Genomic DNA, 14814 nt, shown 5'->3' with positions numbered 1-14814 from the left:
TTGAAAGGAATCCTCTCAGTAAAACCCAAGATAAATAAAACTATACCAATACTTTTCAAGTTAACTAAAAATTAGAGAGAAGAACTCAATGGCAAAAAATTATTACAACATAGAAATGGGAAAGGGCCAGGATGGCATTCTGTTACCTAAAAACCATAGAATCATAGAATACTAGGACTGGAAGGGACCTTGAGAGGTCATTGAGTCCAGTCCCCTGCCCCCATGGCAGGACCAAATACTGTCTAGACCATCCCTGATAGACATTTATCTAACCTACTCTTAAATATCTCCAGAGATGGGGATTCCACAACCTCCCTGGGCAATTTATTCCAGTAGTTAACTACCCTGACAGTTAGGAACTTTTTCCTAATGTCCAACCTAAACCTCCCTTGCTGCAGTTTAAGCCCATTGCTTCTTGTTCTATCCTCAGAGGCCAAGATGAACAAGTTTTCTCCCTCCTCCTTATAACACCCTTTTACATACCTGAAAACAGCTATAATGTCCCCCCTCAGTCTTCTCTTTTCTAAACTAAACAAACCCAATTCTTTCAGACTTCCTTCCTAGGTGTTGTTCTCTAGACCTTTAATCATTATTGTTGCTCTTCTCTGGACCCTCTTCAATTTCTCCACATCTTTCTTGAAATGCGGTGCCCAGAACTGGACACAATACTCAACTGAGGCCTAACTAGCGCAGAGCAGAGCGGAAGAGTGACTTCTCGTGTCTTGCTCACAACACACCTGTTAATGCATCCCAGAATCATGTTTGCTTTTTTTGCAACAGCATCACAGTGCTGACTCATATTCAGCTTGTGGTCCACTTTATAACCCCTAGATCCCTTTCTGCCATACTCCTTCCTAGACAGTCGCTTCCCATTCTGTATGTGTGAAACTGATTGTTCCTTCCTAAGTGGAGCACTTTACATTTGTCTTTATTAAACTTCATCCTGTTTACCTCAGACCATTTCTCCAATTTGTCCAGATCATTTTGAATTATGACCCTATCCTCCAAAGCAGTTGTAGCCCCTCCCAGCTTGGTATCATCTGCAAACTTAATAAGCGTACTTTCTATGCCAATATTTAAATTATTAATGAGGATATTGAACAGAGCTGGTCCCAAAACAGACCCCTGCGGAATCCCACTTGTTATACCTTTCCAGCAGGATTGTGAACCATTAATAACTACTCACTGAGTACGGTTATCCAGCCAGTTATGCACCGACCTTCTTGTAGCCCCATCTAAGTTGTATTTGCCTAGTTCATTGATAAGAGTATCATGCAAGACTCTATCAAATGCCTTACTAAAGTCTAGGTATACCACATCTACCGCTTCTCCCTTATCCACAAAACTCGTTTTCCTATCAAAGAAAGCTATCAGATTGGTTTGACATGATTTATGCTTTACAGATCCATGCTGGCTGTTCCCTATAACCAAAGAGAGAAACTTGGAACTAAAGAAAAATTGTGACTATTTGGAAGATTTTAAAAACATCATGAAATTCTAGGATTCAGCATTTACTTTTTAACAGAATTATTACAAAAAATGTTCAGGGGTGCCAAAGATTAAAAATAATCTGGTGATGTTTTTGTCATCTATGGAAGCCAGAAAATGAAGAAATGCACAGCACTGATCAGAAGTTAATGTGACTTTTTTGTTCAGTGTGAATAATAAGAATTGACAAAAGATGTACCATTAAAGGGGATCTGCAATAACAGCAGAAGTAAACTGCAAAAGCCTATCAGTAAAAAGTGACTGTCGTGTCAGTAAAACGCCAAATAACTACATTGCATGTTTGACCCTGTAATGTTTTGATCTTTTAGATTTCTGTATAATTTGTGCTTTCTGTTGTTTGTGTTTACTGTGATGCAAATAAGTAGTTACTAATGAAGGTTTCATGTCACTAATAGCAACTTTTAGCTTATACATCAGTTTTGGAATGAATAAGTAAAATATTCAAGAATCTTTCCTAGCAGTAAAGCTAAACTAAGAACAGCCATGACAATGTCTTTTTATATTTAGTAATACAAAATTTGGCTTATTAGCACAAATTAAGTATAATAATAATAAAACTAAGTATAATTCTTGTAATGTACTCTTTCATATATACATATTCACACACTAATGTACCTGTAGATATACTGGCTCTGTGTATATACTACAAACATTATATATAAAATAGTATATAAATGCTAATTTTCATATGCTATATCACCTTCAGATCCTGGAAAGACACTTCCAGAAGCTCTTGATTATTGCAAGGTTTGGCTACAGACAGTAGCAGGAGAGATAGATGCGAAAAGTGGCATTCCACCTTCTCTTGTCACACTGCAAATTAAAGACTTTCTCAATGGGCCAGGTAAGAGGTGCACTTTTGATTTAAATGAATATTCTAATTTAATCTGTATATTCATACAGAACCATCATTTCTTTGTAAATAAACATGCCAGAAAATCTTACTTTCTCCATAAATGTGGATGGATGGATTGATTGATAGATCAATTGATTTATTTATGCCAAAACTACACTGGGGTGAGGCCCAGATTGAACAGAATTAAAGCGACAGATTTAAGGCCTGGTAAGCTTATTAACTTTTAGGACAAGATATTGGAGCTTTAAACCCCTATCAATTTGAAATTTGCACTCTGAACCCAGGCTGCCAGCTATGGGGCTATGCTCCTAGTCCCTAGCTGCGAGACTCCACAGATACCTGCCTCTTCCTCCGAGTGCTCCACCATACCTGTCCCATCCCCTGTCCTCCTCCTCCCCCCGAGCTTGAGTGCTGCAAATGAGCCAAATTTTTAACCAAATTAGCTAACCACAAAGCCCAGTTTAATGCAAATAATACTGAATGCCTGGACTATTCTCCCTCCCAGGGCCAAGACACCCAATTTAGAGACTTTCCTTAGGAATGAAATTAAGGTTGCTGCTAGGCAAATCCAGACAGTCTCTGCTTTCCTACTTTCTTTCACTTTCCTATGATTTAAGTGATTTCCTCATTTTCTAAATAGACAATAAATCTCCTAACTCCAAATATAATGATGTGAATAGAATGAATCTCTTTCTGTCCCATCCTCAATAAAATAGGCAGAACCAGAGTCAGAGTTCAAATTCACTCCTTCCTGATCTTCGACTTCATAGGCAACGCCAAACAATAATGCAATATAAAAAGCCACATAATTTTCCTTCCAGATCTTGGCTGTTTCCCACCAGAGCCTCTGTTGACCAAATACACATACCTATATTTTTATCATCTGGCTGGTTCCAGTTGGACACATCTCTCAATATGACTTAGCAGTAATTACCCTGAATTTTGGCTCAGAGTGGTTTAAAAGAACATCCCTGCCTTCTAGAACAGGGTTTTATAACCTGCTAAGATTGAGCGCTTAGTCAAATAATTTTATCTGTTCTAAGAACAATTCCAGAGTGTTAGAGATTTGACTAGATTGCTTTAAAGCAATGACCATGCTTGCATACCAAAATACAACTACAGTAAGTGTTGTTTCATTAACTGGTGAAAAGAAAAGATGCAGAAGTTTCATTCAACAACATGCTAACATCAATAATACAATAAAATCCTCCCCATCAAGATTCATTCCAACATGCGATTAGTAGGATGCAGGAACAATTTTTATAGTAGGGGTGCTAAGGGCCTTTCAGCCAAACTGTATACTCTATATACAGTGGAAACTAATTCAAGCCAGAGGGTGTGACAGCACCCTCAGATGGTGCTTTAGCATCTGAGAAGTAGCTTGAGCCCACCAGAAAGGAGAAGAATGGCACCTTAGTGGTCCTGTGGTAAGTAATCAAGTGGCCAGAGACAGTCAGCTGTGATTGTCCGAAAACCACAATGACCTCAGCAGTCATCTTCAGCAGGCCTAAGAACAGCAGGAACAATCAATATATCATTAATGAATTGAATAAATACTCTGCTAAAATTCATTTACAAGTAGTAATGCATATATTTCACCATTCTGGCAATGATTCAGTGATTATGAGCATTTGTCAAATACTGTAATACACTTACATTTTTATGTTCTTACTAATTACTACTATAATTATTTTAGCAGCGAGGAGTCCTGTGACACCTTATAGACTAACCGAAGTGTTGGAGCATAAGTTTTCGTGGGCAAAGACCCACTTCGTCAGATGCATGTCGTGGAAATTTCCAGAGGCAGGTATAAATATGCAGGCCAGAATCAGGCTAGAGATGATAAGATGGATCCAATCAGGGAGGATGAGGCCCCCTTCTAGTAGCTGATCTGGAGGTGTGAATACCAAGAGAGGAGAAGCTGCTTTTGTAGTTAGCTAACCATTCACAGTCTGTTTAATCCTGAGTTGATTGTGTCAAACTTGAAGATGAACTGTAGCTCAGCAGTTTCTCTTTGAAGTCTGGACCTGAAGTTTTTTTGCTGCAGGATGGCTAGCTTTAGATCTGCAATTGTGTGTCCAGGAAGACTGAAGTGTTCCCCTACAGGTTTTTGTATGTTGCCATTCCTAATATCCGATTTGTGTCCATTTATTCTTTTACGTAGGGACTGTCCAGTTTGGCTGATGTATATAGCAGAGGGGCATTGCTGGCACATGATGGCATATATTAGGTTAGTAGATCTGCAGGAGAATGAATCAGTGACAGTATGGCTGATCTGGTTAGTTCCTGTGATGGTGTTGCTGGTGTATATATGTGGGCAGAGTTGGCACCGAGGTTTGTTGCATGGATTGGTTCCTGAGTTAAAGTTATTATGGTGCAGTGTATAGTTGCTGGTGAGAATATGCTTCAGGTTGGCGGGTTGTCTGTGGGCGAGGACTGGCCTGCCTTCCAAGGCCTGTAAAAGTGAGGGATCATTGTCCAGGATGGGTTGTAGATCACTAATGATCCATTGGAGAGGTTTTAGCTGAGGACTGTAGGTGATGGCCAGTAGTGTTCTGTTGGTTTCTTTCTTGGGCTTGTCCCATAGCAGGAGGCTTCTAGGTACGCGTCTGGCTCTGTCAATCTGTCTCCTCACTTCCTCGTGTGTGTAACGTAGTTTACAGAATGCTTGTTGAAGATCTTGTAGGTATGGATCTCTGTCTGAGGGGTTGGAGCATATGCAGTTGTACCTCAGTGCTTGGCTGTAAACAATGGATCGTGTGGTGTGTCCGGGATGGAGGCTGGAGGCATGCAGGTAAGCATAGCGGTCGGTAGGCTTTCGGCACAGGGTGGTGTTTATGTGACTGTCACTTATTTGTACCTAACTACAAAAGCAGTTTCTCCTCTCTTGGTATTCACACCTCCAGATCAGCTACTAGAAGTGGGCCTCATCCTCCCTGATTGGATCCACCTTGTCATCTCTAGCCTGATTCTGGCCTGCATATTTATACATGCTTCTGGAAATTTCCACTACATGCATCTGACAAAGTGGGTCTTTGCCCACGAAAGCTTATGCTCCTACACTTCAGTTAGTCTATAAGGCGCCACAGGACTCCTCGCCACTTTTGCAGATTCAGACTAACACGGCTACCCCTCTGATACTATAATTATTTTAAAGACTTATGTCCATTTTCTGTATATATTTTAGAATACATGATAGATGATATGTGACAGTTGCCAGGTCAGGGAGCTACTGCAGAGAAGGCCTATTTGAAATCATGGGATGGTGGGCGGGCAAAGCCCGCCCACCTTCTAAAAGCCCCTCCCCAACCTTATGGGAGGGACACTGGACCCATGTCCAACTGATTGCTTGGGACAAATAATGACTAAAGGATCAAGAAGTGCGGGCTAGAGGTTCAAAATAAGGAAGCCGGATGGGGACACCGAGCAGAGAACCCCGGACAGCGCCCACTGCTCCTCAAAGCTGTCGATGGAGCCAGTGGACGCCGCCCAGAGGAACTCTGCCCGGATTCGTGACACGAGGGAAGAGCGGAAATAGGCCCCACAGTCTCAGAGAACCCCCTCGTCTAACCTCCTCCTCCTGCTATTGTAGATGTCAGCTTTCGCTAAGGCCAGGAGGAGGTTGACGAGGAGGTCTCACGACTTTGTGGGGCCACGGATTGGGTGTGCGTAAATAAAAAGGTGAGGGGAGAAGTGCAGCCAGAACCTCAATAAGAGGTTCTGGAGGAGCCGGAATAGGGGCTGCAACCTGGCGCATTCGAGGTAGGCATGCGCCAGGTGCCAGGTTCTCCCTCACTCCGCAAAAGGGGCAGGTGTCTGGGATAGGGGTGAACCGCGCCAAGTACACGCCCGTGCTCACGGCCCTGTGAAGGAGCCGCCAACTGATGTCCCCGACGGGCCGCGGAATTAAGGTCGAATAAACGCTGGCCCATCGGGGTTCCCCACCCTCTATAGGTCTGAGGTAGTCCCGCCACTTTGTATCGGGGCGGGACACGAGGGTGGGGAAATGCAAAGCGTGGAGCACGAGCGTGTACAGCTGTTCCCTGGGCGCGGTCCGGAAACAGACCGGCTGCAGATTTTGCAGCCGGCTGGGGGTTCAAGGGTGGGGAGGCCGGGGGGGCCCGCGGGACAGGGGCCCAATAAAGAGGGACGGAGGCTTTGCAGGAGGGGAGGGGCGGGGCGTTCCTTCTTGCAGGGCTCTCTGTAGGAGATCGCGAGCGGGCTGCGACAAAGCCACCTTCACCTCCTGGAGTAGGCGCAGAGGGGTTCGGGGGGTGGAGAGCCCCATGCGTTGAGCGAGCACTCGGGGATCCACCCAGTCCCCCCTGTCGTAGTCCAGGAGGTCCCCGACCATGGTGGTTTCTGCCAGGATCAGCCTCCGGCGCACCGAGGGAGACTCCGCCAACTGCACGCGCAAGGCTGGATTGTGGAGCAGGGGCTCCGCGAGGAGGTCTGCTCCCTCAGAGGCCACAACGGACCTGGTCGCCAGAAACAGCTTCCAGGTCTGGAGGAGGTCCTGGTAGAATTCCGGCAGTTCTGAGAGGTCTCGTGGAAGGCCCCTCGGCTGGATGAAAAAGAGCTGCCGGTCGTATCGGAGCCCTCGGAGGCGGCGGAGGAAGGCGTGCCCCAAAATGCTCCATGCAGGACTACCTGCACTAAAGAGGAGTCTCTGCAGGGCCTGGAGGTGGAAGGTCCGGACCTGGCTGCGCACGCAGACCAGGCCCTGGCCCCCCTCCTCCAGGGGGAGAGACAAGACCCCTGCAGAGATCCAGTGCAGTCCCCGGCCAAAGGAACCCCAAAGCTGCCCTCTGGAGCTTGGCCGGGACCTCCGGGTGCGGGCGCAGGGTGTTGAGCCGGTGCCAGAGCATGGACAGGACCAGCTGATTGAGCACCAGTGCCCTCCCACGAAGGGAGAGACACCGGAGCAGTCCTGCCCATCTCCGCAGCCGCTCACTCACCCTGGTCTCCAAATCTTGCCAATTTTCCGGCGGAGAGGGATGCGTGGCGGATAAATAGACGCCCAGATAGAGGAGCGGACCCGCGCTCCACCTGATGGCCTGAAGCGCAGGTGGGAGGGAGCCGGCCCGCCACCTGTCCCCGACCACCAGGCCAGAGCTCTTGACCCAGTTGACCCGGGCGGAGGAGGCTGCCGAGTAGACAGCTTGGCAAGCCTCCACCCGCGCCGGGTCGCCCGGGTCCTGAACCACGAGGAGAGGGGGCCTATTTGAAATCATGGGATGGTGGGCGGGCAAAGCCCGCCCACCTTCTAAAAGCCCCTCCCCAAACTTATGGGAGGGACACTGGACCCATGTTCAACTGATTGCTTGGGACAAATAATGACTAAAGGATCAAGAAGTGCGGGCTAGAGGTTCAAAATAAGGGAGCCGGATGGGGACACTGAGCAGAGAACCCCGGACAGCGCCCACTGCTCCTCAAAGCTGTCGATGGAGCCAGTGGACGCCGCCCAGAGGAACTCTGCCCGGATTCGTGACACAAGGGAGGAGCGGAAATAGGCCCCACAGTCGCAGAGAACCCCCTCGTCTAGCATCCTCCCCCTGCTATTAAAGATGGCAGCTTTCGCCAAGGCCAGGAGGACGTTGACGAGGAGCTCTCGCGACTTTGTGGGGCCACGGATTGGGTGTGCGTAAATAAAAAGGTGAGGGGAAAAGGCAGCCCGGAAAGGGAAAAACCCTGTGAGAAGAAGCAGAAAACTGCAGCCCAATTAGATGCAGCTGGGAGGGAGCTGGCTCAGGCAAATTGGGGCCAGCTGACTTCTCTGCTGTCTGTCTGAGGGCCTTTAAAAGCCTCAGCAGTTGGAGGCTGGAGGAGAGGGTAAAAGGACGAAAGGAAGGTGGTGGAGAGTCAGAGAGGAAGAAATTGGAGAGAATTTTGACCAGCATTAGGTAAAGGCAGTTAGGGAGGGAGCCTGTGGGCCCCTGTCCGGGCTCCCTACCATTGAGACCTGCTGCAAAACCCCCAAACTTGGGGGCTAAGGGGAGGAGGCCTACCCAGTGGTGGCTTGGGGAAGAGGGGCCCTTGCCACAGATAGCTATTGAAAACAGCTGTTCTGCTTTTCAGCACATTTGTCAAAATTCTGCAATTGCAATCAATAACCTGGATGTAACTATTGCAATGACAACTAAGACACTTGTATATATGTACCAAAGGTTCAGTGTTTTTTAGTATGTACGTTTTCCATAAGAAAAATGTTTTTGGAAAGGTGAGTTTGAAACATCATCCCAACTAATCCAAACAGGAGAATAACTTAAGATGCAAAGTACAGTACAGCAGTTAGAAAACAGACTGTAAATGGTTTCATGAATTTGCTATCTTAGATTAAACTTTAGTTATTGTAAACAGTTTGTCCGCTAAAATAGATAAATAGATGTTGTTCCACAGCAAAACTGTATTTTTCACCATGTAGGGAGCCAGATTGTCACTCTATATTAACTTAGAGATCAAAAAACTGCATCTAGTAGCTAGACTTGGAAACCACCAATTAAATGGGAATAACAGGATACGTTAATACACTTCTTGCCACATGAGTGGATTATTTTCTACATTTTTGGCAACTAACAAAATGATATTTCTTCCAGATTTTTGGTAATAAGATCCTAGGAGAAATAAGCATATATCACCGAGCCTGTGAACAGACCTTAACTTTACCCTCCAAAACAAATTAAATAACTGTTCTTTCCTTTTCTATGGTACTAATTATCTACAATTATTTTAATTCCTGCTAGATCAACATGTACTAACACTGTTATAGTAAATCTATTACTGGACTTATAAATTTAATTATTTAAATGTAAGATTATACTAGATACAGCTGAACTGATGATTATTTCTGGCCAATTATCTTCTCAGACAAAGAATAATTATTTCTATATTTTATTTCTATATAACTTGCTATTCCTACCCATTAATTTGTATTTTAGAACAAAAATCCTATGTATGTAATATACTACAAAGCTTTCAATAATTTATAAAATATAACTTGTCTTATAATTTGCTTTAAAAATACTATTGTAAACAAAATACAAATTCTTCTGTGCCAAAATCCTCTTTCCTTAGCATTTTCTTGGAAAGATGATAGTTTTAGTATGAAATTATTACGCTTCTTGATTCTTTGCCATTTGGAATAATTTTCTGTAGAACATTTTATTCAGTCAATTTGAGAAATATGATGTCCCTCTGTTAAAATAGGGTTCAAGACTTTTTTTCCTTTGAATTTGCCCATTTGTTTTTTCTCTTGCATAGCTTGTATGTTATAATGAAAACTGTGCCTCTAGGTGTACATAAAAAAGCCCTCAAGCCTCACTTCAAAAACATTTTTCTGTCTCTAAAGACAAAAATAGTATCCATTAGAAAGGTTAGTGATTCGGAAAAATCTGGTAAATAGCAGCTACCAGAAACCCTCTAGAATAGTATCTATAGCAGGTGATAGATTAGTTGGAACAAATTGGAACCATTGCACTTTGGCAATCCTGGTTTCTTTCAAGCTGTTTAAAAGTATCATCATTTTAATACAAAATCTCAACCCTGTAGAACAGTCCATAGCAGGTTAATTTGAATCATATGATGTGTCACTGCCCTCAGCTGACATGAGCTCCGTTCCATGTGTGAAGCCATAATAAATCCATTCCCAACCGAAAAAAATTCCCTGTGAGAAGGTGAACTAATCCAGGCCTCACACTGGCATGTTAGCCCTCTGTAATTGAAAGCAGGGCCACCTGTTCCCAGCACAGTTAGCCTAGAGAGAGAAAATTAGCATTAGATCAGATACTTAATGTATTGAAAAATCATTCATACTTCTTGCAAGTTCAGCTGTGGGCTACTTAACATGACATCATATATAAACCTAGGAATGTGCCCACTTGATCCCATTTTAACAGTTTTGTTAACCATGGTGTTTGTTAACTTTGAAATGAGAATTTTTTTATTTAATGAGAGCTGACACATGAGAAGGGGAACTGACCAGGATGCAGACTTTTCTAATTAACTCAGGGTCATTTGCAAAAACATTTGAACTTGGATATTTTTTCATTGTTCTTTTACAAACAAGTTTTTGAACCACTACCATTGTGGTCATGAAATGACATTTATTTGATTAAGAGGACAAATAGAAATATTCCAAATAAATATAGCAGTATGCATATATTTTTATTGACATGGTTATTTTTATTAAAAAAACACACAGTTCAAGGATTTGGTGAGGTGTGAAGATAATTCAAGTAAAATTTTCAAATGTGATTTATGTCCTTAGCACCCTAAGTCCCACTGACTTTAAATGAAACATAAAACTCTTAAGTAGCTATGTCTGGGTATGTCTACACTGCAAAGTTAATTTGAAATAACAGCCGTTATTTCAAATTAACTTTAATAGCGTCTATAAATGCAAACCGCTATTTCAAATTTAATTTGAAATAGCAGAGCGCTTAATTTGAATGTGGTAAACCTCATTCTATGAGGAGTAATGCCAAATTCGAAATAGCTAATTCGAAATAAGTGCTGTGTAGACACTTAATTCGAATTAGCTGGCTTCCAGCCCTTCCCAGTTTCCCCTGGTGGCCACTCTGGGCCAAACCAGGAAAACTCCTCTCCTCTCCCCCAGCCCCGGAGCCCTTAAAGGGGTAAACTCTGGCCAGACTGCACGTGCCGGAGCCAGGCCTGCCAGTAGTCTCTGCCCCTGACCCAGTGGCCCTTCCATGAGCTGGGCAGCCAGAGCCAGCCAGCCGTCCCAGCCCAGTCACCCCAGCACCCAGGAGCCAGCCAAGGGTGTATGTTTAAAAGTAGACGCCGCGCTCCCTCCTCGACTAGTGAGGAGATTGTGGACCTCGTTGAGGTTTGGGGGCAGGCCCCCAATGTCCATGATCTCCGCACTAGATGGAGGAATGCGGCCATCTATGGTCCAGAAAGCCGCATGGCTGCCACCATGTTCCAGAAAGGCCACAGGTGCACCCAGGAGCAGGTGCATCTGAAAATTAAAGAGCTGTGGCAGGGGTATGCCAGAGCCACTCGGGGCAGTTCTTCATCAGGGGCAGACATCTGTCCCTACTTCGAGGCACTGGATCGCATCCTGAGGGGCAGTGCGGTCTGTGCCACCCCAGGGGTCAGCGAGCCAGGACCAGAGGGCCCTGACCAGGGCGCAGAAGAGGAGCAACCACGGAGGGTGCGACACCGGCTGGACCCCCGAGCTGTCCCAGCAGCGGAGTCACCAGGGTTGTTCAGGGAGGCCACACCATGTAAGTGCCATCACTGTCCCCTTCCCGGGGGGCGGGGAGGGAGACCAGGGACCATGCACGTGGGCCTTTCTTACCACGGATCACGCAGCAACCTGTGCACGTGCAAGCACGTGCCGTGCCACCCTGGGCAGGTGGCTCCAGCTGCGTGCCACACAGGGGCTGTGGCCTGATAGCCACACGTGTGTGTGAAGAGATCTGACATGCTCCTGACCCCGGGGTGGGACACAGCTGGACGCCCTCCCTTCACAAACCCCTCTAATATCTTCCCCCCCACCTCACCCACACTATACACAGCACAGGGGCATGGATGCAGTCTCGGGGCAGCTCCCACTCCCAGCGATAGTCGGACATTCCGACCATGGCCTCTGTGTAAGCACAGTGGCTCTGACGGTGCAGGGCATGGTCATCCTCATCCCCTTGGGGACGCTGAGGCCCCCGCACCCACTGTGCTGGGAGACATGTGGACCGACGAGCCCCGCACCTCTGAGCGCTGAGCTTCCCCTCCCCCTTCCTCCCTTTGCTTCCCCTTTCCAGCTCCCTCCTCTCCTCCTCTCTCTTCTCCTGTCTTCTTTCCCCAGTCTCCCCAGAGGTTCATCCTCCCCCAGTTTTGTTCAATAAACCTAGTTTCTATTTTTGAAAAAAAGTGTATTTTATTTGACATCAGGAAGGGGAGCTAGGAAGGAGTAAGTGGAAGGATGTGAGGGAGGAATGGGGCACCAGCCCCAGGTGGGGAGGACCGGGAAGGCTCTGAGGGGTGGACGCTCTCCCGCAGGGTCTCCTGGATCCTGACAGCCCCCCAATGGACCCGCTGGATGGCAGCCTGCAGCAAGTGCAGACGGGCTGATGGCAACGACCCCATGAGACACACCGGCGTGCCCAGGGGCAACTCTGGCTCCATGTGGCCTAGTGCTGTGATGTCCCAAGTGGAGGCACTCAGGGCACTCCAAGACAGGACTGCTTTGCTGTCCCTCCTCAAGGTAGACAAGCAAGCGGGGAACCCTGAGAACTGTCTGTCCGGGGTGGGGGTAGGATCCCTTTAATCACAGGGCTCAGTTAGCCTCAGGCAGCAGCCCCACACACTAAGTCCTAACCTGATGCCCTGCTGGCACTGGTTCCAGCCAGCTTTAACTTCGGTTCAGGGTCCACTCAGTGTGGATGTGCTATTTCGAAATAGCAAAACGCTATTTCAAAATAGGTTTTGTGTATAGATGTGTTATTTCGAATTAGCTTAATTCGAATGAACTATTTCGAATTAACTCAAATTAACGCTGTAGTGTAGACATACCCTCGCTGTTGAAAATGGGACTTAGGCTCTTAAGTCATGTAAATTGTTTTGAAAATTTTACTCTATAGCTTTCCCATCATTTTGAAGTCTCTTACCTGCTTTCAAAGTCTACTTTTACCTTTTGCTGATTCTTTATTTCTCCTCTTATAATTTTTTTCATTTCTATCTTCCATTTTACCATTCTTAATAATAATATGAACAGAGCTTTGAGTTTGTTTACATTTAAAGTGCTACAGCGGTTCAGTGAAGATATTATTTGCACCAATGGGAAGGTCTCCTATTGGCATAGGTGCTCCAACTGCTCTAGAATTGATAGCTAGTTCCACGGGAGAATTCTGCTACTGACCTTGTGCTGTTTATGTCTTTGCATTGATCAGAGGTGTGGATTTTGCACATCCCTGAATACCATATTTATATCAACCTAATTTTCTAGTGAAGGCCAGGCCTCTGAATCACAAGCTCTAGGATACTTTCCAGATTCTTCCATAGATTTGTGGGCTGACCATAAGCAAATAACTAAACCTTTTCTATATCTGGGGGGGGGGGTGCAAGGCAAGGTGAGAAGAGAAGGGTATTTCCGCTTTGGGGACAGGTATGTGTAGGAGATGTTTCTGTGCAGTTGGGTTGGATGGAAGTGGGGAAGTTCCGAGCCAGAAGTGGAATGGGTTGAGTTGCAGGAATAAGACAGGAGGGAATACATGGGTGATGTAAGGTGATAAGAAGCAGATGTTAGGGCAGAGGTAGGTTGAAGGGGTTGAAGTTTTGGGACTGGGAAGGAATGCTGAATGGACAAGGGGAATAAATACTTTTTTCTCCTACCCTCTTCTTTTCTGTCATGTGCCCCAATTTTTTTTAGTTATTTCTCTAAAATAAAGAATAAAAGAGGGAAGAGAGAAACATACAGCTTAGAAAGTTTACAAAAAATCCAGCTTTGAAATGCTAAGCAGGAAAAGAAATATAGTGTTGCCTGGTATTATTTTAATAGATTGATTCATGTTGCTATAGCATTTTTTTTATTCCATTCAATGGGGTTGACCAACACAATTCATTCATGTCTCTGCCAATTTTGAATTAAAGGGCCACCCCAATTCATGTTATAAAACACATCAGCACAGAGCATACATGAATATTTCACAAAGAGAGAAAGTAGTCACTGGGCTGTAAGCCTGTGTCTATTTTTGATACACCTTTCATAATAAAATGACAAAGGAAGAAATTGTTTGACAGAATTTTCAGAGTGCTGCTTTCACGTTTTCTTTTATAGATGTTATGATTTTGTAAATCAAGCCATATTGAACCCATTGCATTTTTTGTAATAGATTTCAAAATACATAATAAATGTAAGTAATATGATGACTAATAGGTCAAGTGAAGTTGGAATATTTTAAATAAGAAAATAGCTGGAAATAATTTTCAGGAAACTATTCCAGTTGTTTTTTGGTATCCCACAAGTTATATGTTAATATAAACGCTGTAGAATTGCCTCTGGGATCTGAATTCCCTCTCTGATTTCATTGTTGAAATGTGATTCTTTTCCTTTCACTGTTAAGTCATCTCCTGGTGTGGTGGGAGCATATAATAAGTGTAATTTATTTATGTTTGTCTAATCTTCTTTTAACTCAATAGTCATTTCATCATACTGTTTCCTAGTAGCTGTTCAGAAAGTTGTAAAGGGTAATTAGAAACTAATAACTGACAGACATGGATTTACTTGGTAATCGAAAGAGATGTGGCAAGGAAATGGAGGGAGAGGTACAGCAAACAGGAAAGTAGATTAATTAAGTATAGTATTCACTGGTAGAAAATATTTTTTCCATAAAATTCTCTAATACAGTTTATTCTTATGTAGTTATGTAATTTGGAATAGTCCTTTATCAGTCTGTTAAGGATCCCTTAAGATATCTCTGGATATCTAAATT

General features: G+C 44.6%; 1 protein-coding gene across 6 annotated transcripts in view; it reads left to right on the top strand.

Annotated features, from left to right (window-relative positions):
* The window catches only part of VPS13B (vacuolar protein sorting 13 homolog B), a 1005617-nt gene that overhangs the window by 789466 nt on the left and 201337 nt on the right, over window positions 1-14814 (top strand). For all 6 annotated transcript variants that reach the window (XM_075920304.2, XM_075920302.2, XM_075920305.2 and 3 more), the window contains one exon: window positions 2216-2353. In XM_075920304.2, the coding sequence (XP_075776419.2) occupies window positions 2216-2353 (138 nt within the window). The remainder of the gene's footprint in view (window positions 1-2215; window positions 2354-14814) is intronic.

The sequence above is a fragment of the Pelodiscus sinensis genome, chromosome 2 (genome assembly GCF_052426305.1).
Source record: "Pelodiscus sinensis isolate ZL-2025 chromosome 2, ASM5242630v1, whole genome shotgun sequence".
Lineage (NCBI taxonomy): Eukaryota > Metazoa > Chordata > Testudines > Trionychidae > Pelodiscus > Pelodiscus sinensis.
This window is presented reverse-complemented; position numbering and strand designations above follow the sequence as displayed.